General features: G+C 40.2%; 1 protein-coding gene across 3 annotated transcripts in view; it reads left to right on the top strand.

The window, feature by feature from the left end:
- PIK3AP1 (phosphoinositide-3-kinase adaptor protein 1) overlaps positions 1-19,650 on the top strand; it is a 99,068-nt gene that overhangs the window by 58,133 nt on the left and 21,285 nt on the right. For all 3 annotated transcript variants that reach the window (XM_061634636.1, XM_061634635.1, XM_061634637.1), the window contains one exon: positions 17,219-17,299. In XM_061634636.1, coding sequence (XP_061490620.1) covers positions 17,219-17,299 — 81 coding nt within the window. The remainder of the gene's footprint in view (positions 1-17,218; positions 17,300-19,650) is intronic.

Genomic DNA, 19,650 nt, shown 5'->3' with positions numbered 1-19,650 from the left:
TGCAGCTAATTCTAGTGAGTTAGTTTAGTGGTCTCTATGAAACGTACTGCTTTTGATGTATCTATTACTCTAATAAAACAAGAATTAATTACACCTGCATCTCAGCCTTTTTTTTTTTTTTTTAATAATTTTTATTCAAATTTTTCAAAAGACAAACAAAACAAAGTCAAAAAAACATAGCAATACATCAACAAAAAGTAAAAATAAAATAGTTGACTTCCGATTTGTCGCAGATCAGCTATAAGTATATAATATACATCAAACCTGTCCCTTAATGTATACATACAGAATCCCTTTTCTCCGTAGGCTGTCTTAATTAATCGTCAAATCCCAGTATCATCATTTTATTTTGATCTTTCAACAAAAAGTCCAAGAGAGGCTTCCATTCCTTAAGAAATGTATCTGTCGATTTTTCTCTAAGTAAACATGTCAATTTGTCCATTTCTACTAAATCCATTAATTTCAATAGCCATTCTTCCATTGTTGGTATTGATTCCATTTTCCACTTTTGTGCATATAATAATCTTGCTGCCGTAATCATATATAATATTATTCTTCCATATTTCTTTTCTATTTGTTTATCCATAAAACCCAATAAAAAAAATTCTGGTTTTGACTGAATATTTATCTTTAGAATTTTTTGCATCTTCCTACCTATCTGTGCCCAAAATGATTTTGCCTTTTTACATAACCACCACATATGATAAAATGATCCTTCTTGTTTACATTTCCAACAAACATTAGAAACATTACTATACATTTTTGACAACTTTTCTGGAGTCATGTACCAACGGTACATCATTTTATAAAAATTTTCTTTAAGATTATAGCATAGTGTAAATTTCAAACCTTTTTTCCACATATTTTCCCATTGATCCATTTGTATGTTATGACCAAAAATTTTTGCCCACTTTACCATACACTCTTTTACTTGTTCTTCCTCCATATCCATTTTCAATAAGAGTTTATACATTTTCGCAATTATATTTTCATCATTTGTACACAATCCTATTTCAAAATCAGATTTACTTATTTCAAACCCATACATTTTCTTGTCCATTTTATATCTTTCTAACAATTGTAAATAGGCAAACCATTGAAAACTATATCCTTCCTTTGTCAGTTGTTCTCTCTCTTTCATTGTATATTCTCCATGTACATTTTCTAATAGTTCTTGATAAGTTAACCATTTCTCTTTTCCAGTCATTTCTCTTCTATAAAACGCTTCTTGACTTGAGACACATAATGGTATTTTCGAATAAAACCTTGGTTTGTATCTATTCCATATTTTCAACAGAGGACGTCTTATAAAATGATTGTTAAAGTCTACATTTACTTTTACTTTGTCATACCATAGATATCCATGCCATCCCCACTTCAAATTATGGCCCTCCAAATCCAATAGTCTTTTATTCCTCAATAAAATCCATTCCTTTATCCAGACTAGACAGCAGGCAGCAAAATAAAGTCTCAGATTTGGTAATCCCAGTCCTCCTCTTTCTTTGGCATCTTGTAGTAGTTTAAATTTAACTCTTGGTTTTTTTCCTTGCCATACAAATTTAGAGATATCTTTTTGCCATTGTTTAAAAGGTAAATCAGAGGATATTACAGGTATTGTTTGAAACAAAAACATCATTCTCGGTAATACATTCATTTTTATCACAGATATTCTACCCATTAATGACAGTTGTAGTTTATCCCATCTTAGCAAGTCTTTCTTAATCTCTGTCCATAATTTTTCATAATTATTATGAAACAACTTTGAGTTTTTATTTGTCATAATGATACCCAAATATTTCAACTTTTTTTCTATTGTAAAATCTGTCTTGTCCATTAACTCTTTCTGTTCCCTTAAAGTTAAATTTTTCACCAACATCTTTGTTTTTTGATTGTTGATCTTAAATCCTGCTAACGGTCCAAATTCTTTTAATTTGTCCATCAATATATGAATTCCTTCCAAAGGGTTTTCTAGTACAATTATCAAATCATCAGCAAATGCTCTCAATTTATATTCTTCTTTTTTTATCTTTAATCCCGAAATCCTTTTATCTTGCCTTATATCCCTAAGCAGCACTTCTAAGACCAGAATAAATAAAAGGGGAGATAATGGACATCCCTGTCTTGTACCCTTTTGTATTTCACATGAATCCGTTAAATCTCCGTTAACAATTATCTGGGCCTTCTGAGATGTATAAATCGATCTAATCCATTTTATAAAATTGTCTCCAAAATCCATTTGCTCCAAAACCTGAAACATAAATTTCCAATTCAAATTATCAAATGCTTTTTCAGCATCTAAAAAAATCAAAGCTGCTTGTTTATCATTTCGTTGTTCTAAATATTCCAACACATTCAAGACATTCCTGACGTTGTCACGTAATTGTCTTTTAGGTAAAAACCCTGATTGATCTTCCTGAATAAATTGTTGCAATATTATTTTCAATCTTTCTGCCAAGATCATTGTAAAAATTTTATAGTCATTATTCAATAGAGATATTGGCCGATAATTTTTTGTTTTAGTTAAATCTTGCTCCTCTTTAGGTATTAATGTTATATTAGCATTTTTCCAACTATCCGGTATCTTTCCCTCTTGCAGAATAAAATTCATTGTAGACTGTAAAGGTAGCAAGAGTTCTTCCTCCAAACATTTATAATACATTGCAGATAACCCATCTGGTCCTGGCACCTTTCCTAATTTAATTTTGTTTATAGCTTCAGATATCTCTCTTGACGTAATAGGGCCATTAATAGCTTGTCTCTGAAAATCTGTAATTTTAGGCAAATTCTGTTTAGATATATACTCTTCTATTTTTTCAGATGGAATTTCCTGACACTTGTACGATGTTGAATAATATTGATGAAAAATCTTTTTGATTTTTACATTATCTGTCAGCGTCTCATCTCCTTCTTGTATCTTTAAAATAATATTTTTTTGACGTTCTTTTCTTAATTTATATGCTAACCATTTCCCAGGTTTATTTGCAAATTCAAAAGTCCTTTGTTTAGCAAAATTTAGTTTCCTTTCAATTTCTCTAACTGTCAACATTGACACTTGTTTCTGTAACATTTTAATTTGATTTACAATAGAAACTTTAGTTGGATTCTTTTTCAATTCTTCCTCTTTTTGTTTTATTTCTTCCAAAATTAATTGCATTTTCTGTTGTTTCTTTTTTTTTAATTCAGAGTTACATTTAATAAAATATCCCCTCATAAATGCCTTACTTGTATCCCAAACGATGTTTTCACTTGTTCCTTTATGTAAATTATGTTCAAAAAACTCTTTTAATTTCTTCTTACATTCTTGTACTACTTTGTCATTCTGAAGTAAAGATTCATTTAGTCTCCATCTAAATCCAAGATTTTTTTTTTTAAGGTTAATATCACAGGATTGTGGTCCGAAAAAGTTTTTGGTAATATATCCATTTTAAAAATATCCTTCGCTAAAATTTTAGACATCCAAATCATATCAATCCTCGAGAATGTTTTGTGTCTTTCTGAAAAATAAGTAAATTCCTTTGCGTTATCATTTATATATCTCCAGGTATCCACCAATTCTAAATGTTCCATCAGTTCAAAGCAAATCTTCGGTAATTTACCCTGTGTCTCTTTGATATTTTTTTCAGAAAGCCTATCAATTTTTGGTGAGATTACCCCATTCCAATCACCCATGACGCACCAATGATCATATGAAAACTCTGACAATTTTTCCATAAGTCCTGTGTAAAACCTTGTTTTATCTTCATTGGGAGCATAAATACCCACTATCAAAATGTTTGTACCCTGTAAAGTAATTTCAACCCCCACAAATCTACCACTATCATCCGGTAATACCAATTTAGGAAGCAATTGTGGGTTAATGTAAAGAACAACTCCATTTTTTTTTTTTTGGTCCAGCTGAAATAAATTCTTCACCCAAATTTTTACAAATCAAATATTTGGAATCTTTCTTCTTAATATGAGTTTCTTGTAAACAAATTATATCCAATTTTAATTTTTTCAAATAATGAAACACTTTCTTTCTCTTCTGCGCCGTGTTGGCTCCATTTATATTCCAAGTTAGATATTTGTAATCCATCTTTAAGCGTGTATTTTAAAATGTGCCTGATGCTCCTTTTAATCCATCATCTTCCTTCCCCTCCTCTGCGTATCCTTGTTGACTTTGTTTCCCAGGAATTATATCCATATCTTTGAGTTTATCTTCTTCCATATCTTTTAAAGCTTTTCTCAAGAAGTCCCTTGCTTTTTGAACAGTATTCAATCTATATTTCTGTTGTCTGAATGTAAAGATCACTCCTTCTGGAACATCCCATCTAAATTGAATTTTGCATTGCTTAAGTTTTTCTGTAAGGAAAGCATATTCTTTTCTCTTACGTAGAAGTCTAATAGGAATTTCTTTCATCACCAGTATTTCCTTACCATCAATTTTAAAGGTATTTTTAAAGTGTTGCTGTAATACCATATCTCTGGTCGTCTTTTTTATAAAATGAACAAGCACATCTCTTGGAATTTTTTTCATTGTTGCATATCTGGAATTAATTCTATAAACTTTGTCTATTTCAAATTCCATCCGATCTTCATTCAAATCCAGAAATTTTACTAAAGCATTAACAATTTTATCTCTGATGTCTTCACCTATTTCCTCAGGGATTGCACGGAATCTCAAACAATGCTCTTTATTTCTCATTTCAGTCACAGCCAAATAGTCCAAGTTTTTTTCTAATTCCAGATTTAATATATCTGTTCTATTCTCCAAGATTTGTACCTTTTCTTTAGTATTTTTTGCATCCTCCTTTATTTGCCCAATTGTCCCTTTAATCTCATCCACTTGTGTTTTAATATAGTCTTTTATATCTATCAATTCAGTTTTCATTTCCTGTTTTATAGCATTAATCCCTTCCATTATTTTTTGAAACATATCTGGGGGTATAGCCCCTTCCTGTGGGTCAATAGAACCTCTTCGCTCCTGGGCCCTAGTTGCTTTTTTAGTTGTCATTTTCAAAAGAAGCCTTTAATTTCTGATATTAACCACTGTTCCAAAACCTAGAGGCAGTCTATTTCTTTTTTTTTTTCCTCCACCAACAAAAGAGTTAATATTCCAGGCCTGTTATTATAGTCCAGCCAGCACAACACAGTTCTTATCTACGTCCAAGAATGCAAAACAATCCTGGTTCCCAATACAGCCAACACCAAGCGATTAGTAACATATATGAACAGCAGATTCGTCCAAAAAAAAATAGTCCAAGGAGAAAAATAGTCCAAAATATATTTCCATCAAATAATAATTACCTCTCATCCGTTTTTAAACTTTAAAGCTCCAAATTCAGGCCAGCTTTTTGTCGTAAAAAAAAATATATAAGTTGTTTACATTTTCTTTCTTCCTTAATTATATTTAAAAGAGAAAAAGTATGACTCACCCAGGTTTCTCAGTTGCTGATTCGTAAACAAATCCCTTTTATTGTAGTAATTTAAGCCAAATGATAAGATTTAGACAGAAGTAGGCTCGCTGGTTAAGGACGTTTTTTTTTTGAAGGAAAAAAATCGCTTCGCTTTATCCCAGTACAGCTTGCATGGAAGTCCTGACTCCGTCTTCAGCCGATCGGCATGCCTTCTTATCTCAGGAATTTCCTGATCAATTCCAGCCGCCGACAGCTCAACGAAGTCTTGTGGAGAATCTGATCGGTTCTCCTATACCTTGGAGAACATTTAAGCCAGTCAAAGTTTCCTTTTAACTGGCTTTTAACCTGAAAAAAGCTTCCTCTGAGGCAGAGATCTCTCAGAGACAGTCACCAGCTGAGCACTCACTTCCGGGAAGTCACACCTGCATCTCAGCCTTGTGGATCCCACTCTGAACGGGACAGGCTCCTTCCTATATGTGGAATGGGGAGAGGACACTATCCTGTTCTTTGCCTCAGGCCAGTCCTGATACTACTGAGGGAAGTTTCTGAAAAGGTGTATCCGGCAGACTGACTTAACTGACACCTGGAGAGCCTTAATTAACACATTTATGAAAACACAAGTAATTGTTCATTTATTGTGATTTCCAAAAAACTTGCCATAGGAGTGATCTGATTCTGGCATCCATTTCCCTGATACCAAATGTCCAAGGTTCAATTATATTCCCAGACATATGATCTGACTGTTTGAGTGTTGCTGAGTCCATGACTGAAAGGCTAATATGAAATCTTGGAAATTGAACAGCATTTTTTTTTTAAAGATTCAACTTTAATACCACAAGCCAATGTGGTATTAAATGTGGTCTACTTAAAAGTTTAGGGTGCCTTCAAAACAGCTGAGAGAGTCTGGTTCATTTAAAAAAAAATTGGAAGAGAGGAAGGAGGGAGAGATTGATTCAGGAGGGAGTTGTTTGCAGAAATAGCTATTCTGGAGCTCACATGCACATAAAAAACCAAGTGCTATAAAAAAAATTAACATCTCACAAAGGCCAGAAAAAAGTTATAATTAATAGAAACTAATGGAGCACGAAACCACTGTTGTTGCTGTTTTGTGCCTTCAAGTTGATTACAACTTATGGCGATCCTATGAATCAGCGATCTCCAAGAGCATCTGTCGTGAACCACCCTGTTCAGATCTTGTAAGTTCGGGTCTGTGGCTTCCTTTATGGAATCAATCCATCTCTTGTTTGGCCTTCCTCTTTTTCTACTCCCTTCTGTTTTTCCCAGCATTATTGTCTTTTCTAGTGAATCATGTCTTCTCATGATGTGTCCAAAGTATGATAACCTCAGTTTCATCATTTTAGCTTCTAGTGACAGTTCTGGTTTAATTTGTTCACCCAAGTATTTGTCTTTTTCGCAGTCCATGGTATGCGCAAAGCTCTCCTCCAACACCACATTTCAAATGAGTTGATTTTTCTCTTATCTGCTTTTTTCACTGTCCAACTTTCACATCCATACATAGAGATCAGGAATACCATGGTCTGAATGATCCTGACTTCAGTGTTCAGTGATACATGTTCGCATTTGAGGACCTTTTCTAGTTCTCTCATAGCTGCCCCCCCCCCCAGTCCTAGCCTTCTTCTGATTTCTTGACTATCGTCTCCATTTTGGTTAATGACTGTGCCGAGGTATTGATAATCCTTGACAAGTTCAATGTCCTCATTGTCAACTGTAAAGTTGCATAAATCTTCTGTTGTCATTACTTTAGTCTTCTTGACGTTCAGCCGTAGTCCTGCTTTTGTGCTTTCCTGTTTAACTTTCATCAGCATTCGTTTCAAATCATTACTGGTTTCTGCTAGTAGCATGGTATCATCTGCATATCTTAAATTATTGATATTTTATTATTGAGAATTATTGACAAAACCACCACTGTACACTAAACAAATTTATTGTTAGTAGGATGTGAGATCTAGCAGACTGCTTGCATGGCAACTGAGAAAGCTTCAAGTATATAGGCTGATTAAGGCTACTCAGAACTCCCAATTGTCTTCCAGTTCAACAGATATATAAGACATTTGCTGCATATTACTCAGATTTATACAAACGCCATGTATATGTACAGCATACGGACAAACTAGAGTTTCCTAAAATATCCAGAGAACATAGACAATAGTAAGATAGCCTGATGACATATATGGTAAATGAACAAGTGAAGTGTTAAATTGGGCAAAACTCCATAAAATGGCTTATGGCTGAACTTTATAAGAACTGTATTTCTTAAGACTGGTTTCCTTATACAACAATGTTATGGGAACATGGGAAAATTCTTTGGTCATGGTCAGAGTCTCATTTAATGTTCCTTCCAAAAAGTAGTGGTGGTGATCTTACGCTGCCATCATCTTACAGTCCCCTCTCCCTGATCAACTAGTATTCAATAATCTTTACTGTTGTCTTGGCAAGGAGGTTAAATGTGATTATAAAGGATTACACCAATCTAGACTAGTCTGGATTTATGTCAGGGTGTTGACTGAGCAGTAATGTATCTATCATCTGTGTGGCCAAGGGGCTTAGACATTCACTGGCAAGGGTATTGTGAAGAATTGTATTGCAAAGTAATGACTGTATGGTAATATTATACAGCCACGAGAGTGGCTGTATACTATAGCCAGCATGGATTTTTCACATTCTGCAATGTTAAATGGAAAATACCCCCGCATGCCATTCTGATGCTTCCCATAAGCTCATTTCAAAACAAAACCTTACAAAACTTATAGTTTATTATTTATTTATTTATTTTATTACATTTTTAGACCGCCCTATAGCAATAAGCTCCCAGGGCGGTGTACAGCATAATAAAACAGATTAAAATACAAGCAGATGTAAATACAATACAGTACACAATAAAACATAATTAAAAATTTCCAAATTTAAATTCAATTTTAATTTTTTTAAAATGCCTGGGCAAAGAGGTAGGTCTTTACCTGGCGCCGGAAAGATAACAGAGAAGGTGCCAGGTGTATCTCGTCAGGGAGGGCGTTCCATAAATCGGGGGCCACCACCGAGAAGGCCCTAGCTCTAGTTGTCATTCTCCGTGCCTCCTTATGCGTTGGGACACGGAGAAGGGCCTTTGACGTCGAGCGCAGCGACCGGGTAGGTACATAGCGGGAGAGGCGTTCCGCCAGGTATTGCGGTCCGATGCCATTAAGGGCTTTATAGGTAAGAACCAACACTTTGAATCTGGCCCAGAAACATATTGGTAGCCAGTGCAGCTGGGCCAGAACAGGTGTTATGTGATCAAATTTTTTAGTCCCAGTAAGGACTCTGGCCACAGCGTTCTGCACCAGCTGAAGTTTCCGAACCGTCTTCAGAGGTAACCCTACATAGAGTGCATTACAGTAGTCCAATCTAGAGGTTACCAGAGCATGGATAACTGTGGCGAGGTTCTCCCTCTCCAGATAGGGTCGTAGTTGGGCTACCAGCCGAAGCTGGTAGAACGCATTCCATGCCACCGAGGCTACTTGACAGGAGCGGATCTAATAAGACCCCCAAACTACGGACTTGCTCCTTTAGGGGGAGTGTAACCCCATCTAGGGCAGGTCGGACATCATCCATCTGGACAGAGAGCCCTCCCACCAACAGCATCTCAGTCTTGTCAGGATTGAGTCTCAGTTTGTTAGCTCTCATCCAGTCCATTATCGCGGCCAGGCAGCGGTTTAGTACATTACTCAGAAACGCTTGCTTAACAACCCTGTCAATTTTCATGGCGATACACAAAACAGTCAGAGAGAATCAAGAGTTCAAAGTCTAAAAAGAGAGAGAAAAACCTCAGAGCCCTTTTGGACTTTTTTCTGCCAGAGTTCTCATAATCTGTTGAAATTCATTAAAAATCAGCCATGTTCACAGAGTACCTGTAATCCTAATACTGACCTTGCCCCATACTCTGACCTTCATCTACCGCAGTTTAAAAGTTAAAAAAAATGCCTGGTTGATTTTTAATTAATGGAAGAAATTTTGGCTGGAAGCCTATTATAACACTGGGCATGCTCAGTAAGGACCAACTGTGTTCTAAAAGCCTCACAGCTGCTGGGCTTGGCTAATCAGAGGGCCACACCAGACTTGATTTCACTTGAGACCGTCATGGCTTCCCTCAAAGAATCCTGGGAAGTGTAGTTTGTGAAGGGTGCTGAGAGGAGACTCCTATTCCCCTGAGAGAATGGTTAACAGTCAGCCACTCTGATTGAAGGTCTGTGAGAGGAACAGGGCGTCTCCTAGCAACTCTCAGCACCCTTCACTAACTACACTTTCCAGGATTCTTTGAGAGAAGCCATGATTGGCTTTGAGCCATGGCTTTGAGAGAAGCCATGATAAATTCTTTTAAATTGTTTTTAAAAGATGTGTTTTTAAATTTGTATATTTGTTTTTAATGTTTTTAGTTATTGTAAACCTCCCAGAGAGCTTCTGCTATGGAGCAGTATATAAATACACTGAATAAATAGATAAATAAATAATGATTGTCCAAAGTGTAATAGAGGCTTGGCGTGGATGTGGCCAGGGACAGCTTTGTTTTAAATTTGGGTGGGAAGTAGGGTTGCCAGGTTCAGGGCCTGAGACTGATCCTGTATCTTTAGGAGAAGAGAAAGTCAGCCAAGTGCAGGTGTTCTTGCAACATTGTAATGGGAAAAACCACAAGGTAGAATTCTCCCCCCTGCCCAACTGTGAAAGATACAGAAGACGTCTTGGTTGGCAGGCCCAGCCTGGTCAGTTTTACCTATCCTAATCATGATTGCATAGGAGTAAATCCAATTCAACTCAATAATCATACGAATTTATTTATTTATTTATTTTATTTATATACCGCCCTAAGCCCGAAGGCTCTCTGGGCGGTGTACAAAAAGATTAAAAAAAAGCAATGTATAAATACAATAAATCAAGAAAACAAAACAAACAAACAATAAAAGAACCAAACAACATCCAAAATACAAATAATGATGAAAATGCTATTAAAACACACTTTAAAATGCCTGGGAGTATAAAAAGATTTTCACCTGGCGCCGAAAAGATAGTAGCGTCGGCGCCAGGCGCACCACATCGGGGAGGCTGTTCCACAGTTCGGGGGCCACCACAGAAAAGGCCCTATTTCTAGTCACCACCCTCCGAGCTTCTCGATGGGATGGCACTCGGACGAGGGCCTTAGATGTTGAGCGCAGTGTCCGGGTAGGTTCATATTGGGAGAGGCGGTCCACCAGGTATTGCGGTCCCATGCCGTATAGGGCTTTATAGGTCAAAACCAGCACTTTGAATCTAGCCCGGAAACAAACAGGAAGCCAGTGCAGACGGGCCAGAACAGGTGTTATATGAGCGGACCTTCTGGTCCGCGTCAGCAATCTGGCCGCTGCATTCTGGACTAGTTGTAGTTTCCGAACAGTCTTCAAGGGCAGCCCAACGTAGAGCGCATTGCAGTAGTCCAGTCTAGAAGTTACCAGAGCATGAACAACTGAGGCGAGGTCATCACTGTCCAGATAGGGACGTAGCTGGGCTACCAGGCGAAGATGGTAGAAAGCATTCCGTGCCACCGAGGCCACCTGGGCCTCAAGTGACAAGGAAGGATCAAAAAGAACCCCCAAGCTACGCACCTGTTCCCTCAAGGGGAGTGTAACCCCATCAAGAACAGGATGAACATCCTCCATCTGGGCAGAGAAGGCACTCACCAACAGCGTCTCGGTCTTGTCTGGATTGAGCTTCAGTCTGTTAGCTCCCATCCAGTCCATTATCGCGGCCAGACAGCGGTTTAGCATGTTAACAGCCTCACCTGAAGAGGATGAAAAGGAGAAATAGAGCTGCGTGTCATCAGCGTACTGATGGCAACGCACCCCAAAACTCCTGATGACCGCACCCAGCGGCTTCATGTAGATGTTGAAAAGCATGGGGGACAGTACCGATCCCTGCGGGACTCCACAATGGAGAGTCCAGGGCATCGAGCAATGTTCCCCAAGCACTACCTTCTGGTGGCGACCCACCAAGTAGGAGCGGAGCCACTGCCAAACAGTACCCCCAACTCCCAACTCCGTGAGTCTTCCCAGAAGGATACCATGGTCGATGGTATCAAAAGCAGCTGAGAGATCAAGGAGAATCAACAGAGTCACACTCCCCCTGTCCCTCTCCCGACAAAGGTCATCATACAGGGCGACCAAGGCTGTTTCGGTGCCAAAACTGGGCCTGAAACCGGATTGAAATGGATCAAGATAATCAGTGTCATCCAAGAGCCCCTGGAGCTGGCCGGCAACCACCCGTTCTAGCACCTGGCCCAGGAACGGAACATTCGCCACAGGTCTATAGTTGTTCAGGTTATCTGGGTCCAAAGAGGGTTTCTTCAGGAGCGGTCTCACAACCGCCTCTTTCAGGCAGTCAGGGACCACTCCCTCTCTCAGAGAGGCGTTTATTATCTCCTTGGCCCAGCCAGCGGTTCCGGTCCTGCCAGCTTTCACCAGCCAAGAGGGGCAAGGGTCCAGCACAGATGTGGTCGCCCGCACCAGTCCAAGGATCTTGTCAACATCCTCAAGCTGTACAGACTGAAACTCATCCAATAAACAAGGACAAGACCGTGTTCTGGATGCTTCATTAGATCCCACTGCCATAATATTGGAGTCTAAGTCCCGGCGAATGCATGCGATCTTATCCTGGAAGTGCCTCGCGAACTCATCACAGCGGGCTACAGATGAATCTATAATGTCCCGAGGGCCAGAATGTAAAAGCCCTTGAACGATTTTAAAGAGCTCCGCCGGGCGGGAGAGAGATGCCTTAATTGTGGCAGCAAAATATCTCTTTTTTGCTGCCCTCACCGCTACTACATACCGCTTAGAAGAGGCACTCACCAAGGCATAATTGCATTCGTCAGGAGTTCGCCTCCATCTGCACTCAAGCCTCCTCCTCTCTTGCTTCATCACTCTCAGCTCCACGGTATACCATGGAGCTGTATGAGCTCTACATAGGAGGGGGCGCATGGGAGCGATTGTGTCAACCGCCCGGGTCATCTCCGTATTCCACAATCCAACCAGGGCTTCGACAGGAGCGCCAGTCTTCTCAGTCGGGAAATCCCCCAGAGCCCTTTGGAAACCCTCAGGATCCATTAGTCTCCGGGGGCGGACCAATTTAATAGGTCCCCCACCCTTGCAGAGGGAAAGGGTCGCCGTGAGCCTAAACTTCAGCAAGCGGTGATCTGTCCATGACAATGGGGTAGATGAAAAACCCCCAACCACCAGATCACCATCTCCATGTCCAGTAGCGAAGATCAAATCAAGAGTATGTCCCGACACATGCGTTGGGCCAGTAACAACCTGAGACAGCCCCATGGTTGTCATGGAGGCCATGAAGTCCTGAGCCGCCCCAGATAAAGCAGTCTCGGCATGGATGTTGAAGTCCCCCAGTACCAATAGTCTAGGGGACCGCAGCAATACCTCCGAGACTACCTCTGTCAGCTCAGTTAGGGAATTTGTTGTGCAGCAGGGTGGGCGGTACACCAACAAAATTCCCAGTCTGTCTCTCTGGCCCAGCACAAGGTGGAGACACTCCAAACCAGTCGACACCTGGACAGGGTGCTTGGTGAGTGAGAAAGAACTCCTATAGACCACAGCAACCCCACCTCCCTGTCCTTCGGTTCTACCATGATGCTGAACCGTATACCCAGGTGGGCAAAGCTGGGAAAGAGCAACTCCTCCCTGATCGCCCACCCAGGTCTCAGTTATGCACGCCAGGTCGGCCGCCTCCTCCACAATTAAATCATGAACAAGGGAGATCTTATGGTGAACCGACCTGGCGTTTAACAACAGCACATGGAGATCCGAAGGCTGACTGATAGGACAACCAGCAGTCCAAATGATCAGACCTGCCTTTTCCCTCCTTCCCTTCTCCTTTCCCTGCCTCCTCCCCTCCCCTCTTCCTTCTTCTGCATTCCCTGCCCACTCCAGCCCTCCGTCCCTCCCCCCCCGGTCAGTTTTACCTATCCTAAGCATGATTGCACGGGAGTAAATCCCACTGAACTCAAACATGCAAATGACGGCATCTGTCCTCCTTCTCCCCTCCCCCTCCTGCCTGCGCCCATCCCAGTCCTCCCCTCTGCCTTTCCACCCCTCCCTCCTCCCCCTCCTCCCTTCCCCATCCCCTGTGGTCAGTTTCACCTATCCTAAGCATGATTGCCGTGTGTGTGTGTGTGTGTGTGTGTAAATCCCACTTAACTCAATAAGCATGCAAATGATCAATCCATTCTCAGCAAACTTGCGCAGGATCCCATTTCTTACCTCCCGGATTAAAAAGCAAGGAAATTCACTAATACGCAAAAAACCTTGCGGTTTAAGAATGTACCTATAGCCCACAGATATTTCTACCAAACTTTAAAAAGCAGGTAAATTGGGCAGCTATAATGAATGCACCAGGGGAGCAGGAGACCTGAACTCCTCTCTGAGATATTGTACTGCCCTACAAAGTTGTCAAAATGCAAAAACAATTTGGGTTGGTCTTTCATAGTCCAATCCACTTGCTGCGTAGCTTGGAAGAATTTGGTAACATGTGCCTCTGAGCATATGGTGAGTGGTGGCAACACCTGTAATCAGCCCAAATAATAGAAAGAAGATATGTCCTGTGCTGATCTTGTTTTAGCCGGGAGGAAGCAACATTATTAAGACAGTTGATATAGTTGAGATGGTCACTTTAAATATGTCTGATTTACTTTGCAATTTTAGTGAAGTTTCCTATAGTAAATCATTTTCTTTTGCTTTTGTTTCTATGAATATGTGAAGTACAGCAACACTTTGCAAAATTTATACTAAAAAAACTCCAAACATAATTGTGGAATAATGGCACTGACTTCTTCAAAATAGTCTCCAGTGGACCTCAGAAGTATCTCAATTTGCACAAGATAAGACAGTGGAAGGTGTAATATATTCTAGCAAAATTCTAGATGTGCTCTATGTTTTTAATTGATCGTGAACACCTTGCCTTAAATAAAGTGGTTTAAACATAGCAGGCTGAAAACATGCATCCTCTTTTTTCCAACAACTAGAGTCATTTAGAGTTGTTTAATGCTGTTTAATTTTAATTATTATATTTTTGGTTATATTGTATTTTATCATGATATTGTACGTCGCCTAGAGTGGCCGTTTATTCGGCCAGATAGGCGACTCAAAAATAAAATTTTATTATTTATTATTATTATTATTGCTAAAGTAGCAGCATATTGTAATCAGTCTGATTTTACATTAAACTGCAGTTTCAGATTCAACTGTTAATGCACCCAAAATAGAAATAGAACATAACCTCCAATATAAAGCACAAAAGGCTGTCTTCACCATCACATGACAATAAAAAGGGTTTGAAATTAATAAAAATACATTTGACACAGATTTCTAGGATGAATAAGGAGGGGGAAATTTTCTGGTTTAGATTCTCTGTAGAAACATTAGTAACACAGGAAAGAAGCAAAGTAAGAAGAACACCAACAAACATACAAAAATATAATTCTCCATCTTTGGAGATGGCAGGTGTTGCCATCACTCACCATATTATTAGTGAATATAAAGTATATAAACTACTTGTTAATGATGGGATTTGAGCCCCTTGGTTTTACAAAGTCACTGGGACTAGCTTACCCAAAACAAAGGTTGTTGCCAATAATCAGAAGGCTCTCTGGTTTGATCTTCAGAAGGGTATTAGGCAGGGATATGGAACAGAGGCGTAATATATTCATGGATGATTCAAAAGTGAGCACAGCTTTTGGTGAATCAATTTCAGTGTATGTGGTTAGATGCATATTTATATTTATTTATATTATTTGTTTCATTTATAAACCACCCATAGCAAGTAGCTCTCTGTGATGCCTGGCAGTCAAGTCAAGGTGGCACCTACCTGACTCTGAATTTACCACTGCCCTGCCCCACCTGAGCCCCATCCGGGTAAGCAACAATGACACCAGTGTCAGGAGGATGTCTCTGCCCCTCCATACGCTCCACTTACTAACCTAAACTAGAACAAGGATAGCCAGTGTGGAGTCCTCCCATTGTTATTGGACTACAACTCCCATCATCCTTGACCATTGGCCATGCTGCTGATGAACGTTGTAGTCCACTGACATCTCAAGGGCACTTGAGTATATTGAAAATGAATCTGGTTATAACGTTAACAGCAACAAATCTGTAATGATCAATTTAAGTATTCCACAAATTGTTCAGAATCGCCAGCAAAAATCATGTAAATCTTTTGGTCTAACACTCCATTCCTATGCAGGAACAGATTTCTTCCAATTTACATGAGCTTAATAAACTGAATTCAGACTTCTTATCCATTAAAATAGGTTAAAATCTTAAAGGAGTGGCTTCTAAGGAGTTTGTCATGGCTGTCATGTACTGCTGTAAATAGAATGAATGTCTTACCCAGACTCCTTACCTCCCTCCCCACAGTTCTGTGCCTGATCAAGATCTGGACGAAGGCAATGTCTATTAATAGCTTTATTTGGGCTGGCAAATCACTCAGATTGAAAGGAAGTGCAGTGCAAAGATCAGTCAATAAATTGGGTCCGGCTATACCTAATGTGCAGGGTATTATGCATCAGTTAAAATACAGAATGTTCTAATTTGGTTTCAGCTGCAAATGCACCTTCATTTGAATTTTCAGATCACTGCCTGTGCATACATTTGTTTAGTAGGTAAGAGGGACTGACTTATTTTACCACTGAACAATTTATTTGTCTGCATTACTCAGAGTGGCTTGCAGCAGTCATCGTACCATGTTTCATAATAAAATGATATAAAGACGGGCTCAACAGATAAAAAGCCTTAAACAGCATTCACCATATAACACCTCATCTGCCCAGCATGACAAAAGCCTGCTGGAACAGGAGATAAAGTTTTCACCAACCAACAGAAAGTGGCAAAGGAGTGCGGCAAATAAACCTAATGAGGCAAGGCATTCCATAATCTGGGTGCAGCCATCGAGAAAGCCCTTTCTCTCATCCTGACCATTCATACCTCCATCAAAGGTGGGACGCAGAGAAGGGCCTCTCTACCAAAAATTAAGGAGTGAGCAAGCTGATTCAGGATGAGGTGTTCCCTGAGATATCCTGGACCCAGCCATTTAGGGTTTTAAAGGTGATTACTCACAGTTTTAATTGTGCCTGCAAACAAACCAGCAATCAATCCAGCTGTTACAGTGTGGGATAATATGGAGGTCCTATGGGCAAATTTGATATATTTATTTATTTATTAAATTTATAGCCTGCTCTTCCTTCCAAAGCGGTCCAGGGTGGCAAGTGCCGACTACCACCCTTCCTGCCACATTCTGGACCAGATGAAGTTTCAGAAGTAGCTCCCTGTAGAGCACATTGCAGTAATCCAATCTGGATGTCACTAAAGTGTGTCCTATCATGGCCAGATCAGACCTTAGAAACATGCATAGTGCAACTGGTGCACCAGCTTAAGCTGAGCAAGAGCACTCTTGATCACAGCCACTACCTGAGCATCCAGGTGCAAAGCTGAATGCAGGAGCACCCATAAATTGCAAACCTGATTATTTACAGGTGGAAATACTATCCTCCCCCATCCAAAACAGCAACTATCAAGAGCTGCAGTGCTACTACAGAAACTCCTCATGTGAATGGTTCATTCACATGGGCAGTGGACTTAGTTTCACCTGCTTCAGCCTCAGTTGGCAGTGCTATCATGAAGCTTTTCCAGTAGCCTCCATATGGCAGCTGTAAATGGGAGTCATCTCTCAGTTGCTTTTAGAAGCTTTTAAAAGAATAGAGTGACTTATGTGTGTCTTTTTTTCTTTTTTTCCAGATGTAGAAATGCTTCAGTCAGAGGCTAGCAACCCCTTTTCTCAGACGACCAAGACCTATATGATGCGCAAGTTCTTAGAAGGTGAGCACATGTGAAGACAAAGGCTTGTAGTTAAGCTCTGTCCTCACCACGAGCTGCAGTGAAGGTTTATTCTTGGCCACAGCTCGTAGTTAGTGAGGAGAAAGCTTAAACATGAGTCTGGGTTGAGACAACACACTAAGGCAAGCCTTGGCTTAGCTCAGGGTGATGCAGGACTAAAAAAGACTGTGGAGGAGCAAAGCAAGTTTCCCTCCAGGAGCCTGCACATTTGCATGGCCCCAGTAAGCCTTAATTTGGCTTATTGTGTCATCTGAAGCAGAACACCAGATTATTTATTTATATGCATTTATTTACTGTCCCAGGGCATTGTACAGACATAAAACTTAATAAAAACCATGCCAAACTGAAATGAGAAGAACATAAAAAAGCAACATAACAAAACAACAGTGGGAAACTAATCAAATTCATCCAACCACCTCCAAAAGATTGATGGAAGAGGTGGGTCTATAGCTATCATCTAAAACAGGGGTTGCCAACCTTTTTGGACCAGAGGGCACATTTCAAATTTTGAGAGAGTGCTAGGGGCACCAGTCACAAAATGGCTGCCATGGGGGCATGACATAGCACAAAGTTAGAGTAGGCATGGTGAAACTTTTTCCATAATTGTATTTCCATACTAGAAAAGGCTTGTCCTGTTGAATTTCTGCCTGCCATACAGCTGTTAAAGGCACAAGAACCCTGCTTTTCCTCAATGCCAACCCTAAATCAAAGCCTAGGCTACCATCCTGTACCCACTTACCTGAACACAAGCCCCATTAAACACAAAGAGACTTACTTCTGGGTAGACATGTACACCATTATACTGTAAGTGAACTATACTGAGTTCATCATGAATCCCTGGTCTTTAGCTCCTACAAAGCAGGAGACATGCTTAAGCCTCTTTGCAAAGTAACTTCTACGTCCTGCGTAGTCTTAGGCGAACCTAGCACAGGAAACATGCATCCTGGTTGCTAGGGGAAAAGGGCAAACTATGGAGATTCCAAGGACTAGAATAAAAGACAGAAGCATCAAAAGTGCACTAAAAGAGAGGGGGAAACAACAGCTGTTTAGGACCCTAAGGATTCCTATTGTTTGGTGTCCAAACAACCAACATCAATCACAGCTCTAACTTCACTTATTGGCTAATAACACGGACATGGAACATCAGCCAGGCTGGCTCATTTCACAGAAATCACTTACAAGGGTACCTGCACAATTTGCTCTATAACTTTCTTTCTACAAGGTAAAGATCAGATTTAGGGCTACCTGCTGGGAGTGCCACTGGCGGCTGCAGGTGACGGGTTGGCGACCCCGATCTAAAAGAATTGAATAAAGTGGCAAGATACACCTCAGTAATATTTCCTCAGTGGGGAGGAAGTTCCATATACATGGAGCCACCACTTAAAAGTCCATTCCCTATGCCCTGTACCTTGTATCTTATCCAACACAGAGACCATTAGGAGAGCCTAATTTGCTGATCTATGGAGATGGGCAGGTCTTCAGGCTTGGGGGCAGAATCTTCTCACTGGGCTAGAAGGTCTGCAGCTGGCTGTCTCCACTCTCTGGCATGCTCTCCTCCTGATGGCACCTCCCAGCAGCAACATGGATACGGGTGACAACCAGGTTGCTGGAACTGTCCTGCTATCCTGGGGTGGTGGTGGCCCATTTTAGCCATTCCCTCCCAGAACAACTGCTGGCCTCACTACTGTAGTCAGATAACATTCACCAGGTTTGGGACAGGATCTTCTCACCATGCACTAATGATGGTGCATGTGTCATTGCTGTATGGTTTGTAGGTACATTTTTTTCAACTTCCAGAACTTCTCAGACTTCTCTTCTGAAAGTCTAATTAAGCAGCCACATCGCTGATACCATACAGAGTGTACAAGTGCTTTGATTCTATACCCTTTTGTGGTGGATATTGTCGCAGAAGCCCCACTGGGCTTACCCCTGCTTAGTTCATTACTGGGAGGCCCTATCCACCAATACTCTCAAGATGCTTTGATCAGATAGCTTTATTTGGGAGGTTGTCCAGAGATACAATTCTCAAAACAAGCCCCCCGACATGAGTTTTAGACCAGCTTATATACTTTTTCAAGGTTACATGATTACACAATTATCACACGATAACATATAACAATATGTCACTCATTCTCATACTTTGGCATGAGTTCTCAATACTTGGCATAAACAAGTAACTAAAATTCTAAGAAAATATGCAATGTCTAGTTGACTTTTTCACTTCCTTTCAGACAAAGATCTCTCTTTACCCCTCCTCATTTCCTTTATGACTCCCTTGACAAAATATGCCAAGCAAGCAAGCATTTTGATACTTTATATCATTCAGCTTTTGC

The sequence above is a fragment of the Rhineura floridana genome, chromosome 7 (genome assembly GCF_030035675.1).
Source record: "Rhineura floridana isolate rRhiFlo1 chromosome 7, rRhiFlo1.hap2, whole genome shotgun sequence".
NCBI lineage: Eukaryota > Metazoa > Chordata > Lepidosauria > Squamata > Rhineuridae > Rhineura > Rhineura floridana.
This window is presented reverse-complemented; position numbering and strand designations above follow the sequence as displayed.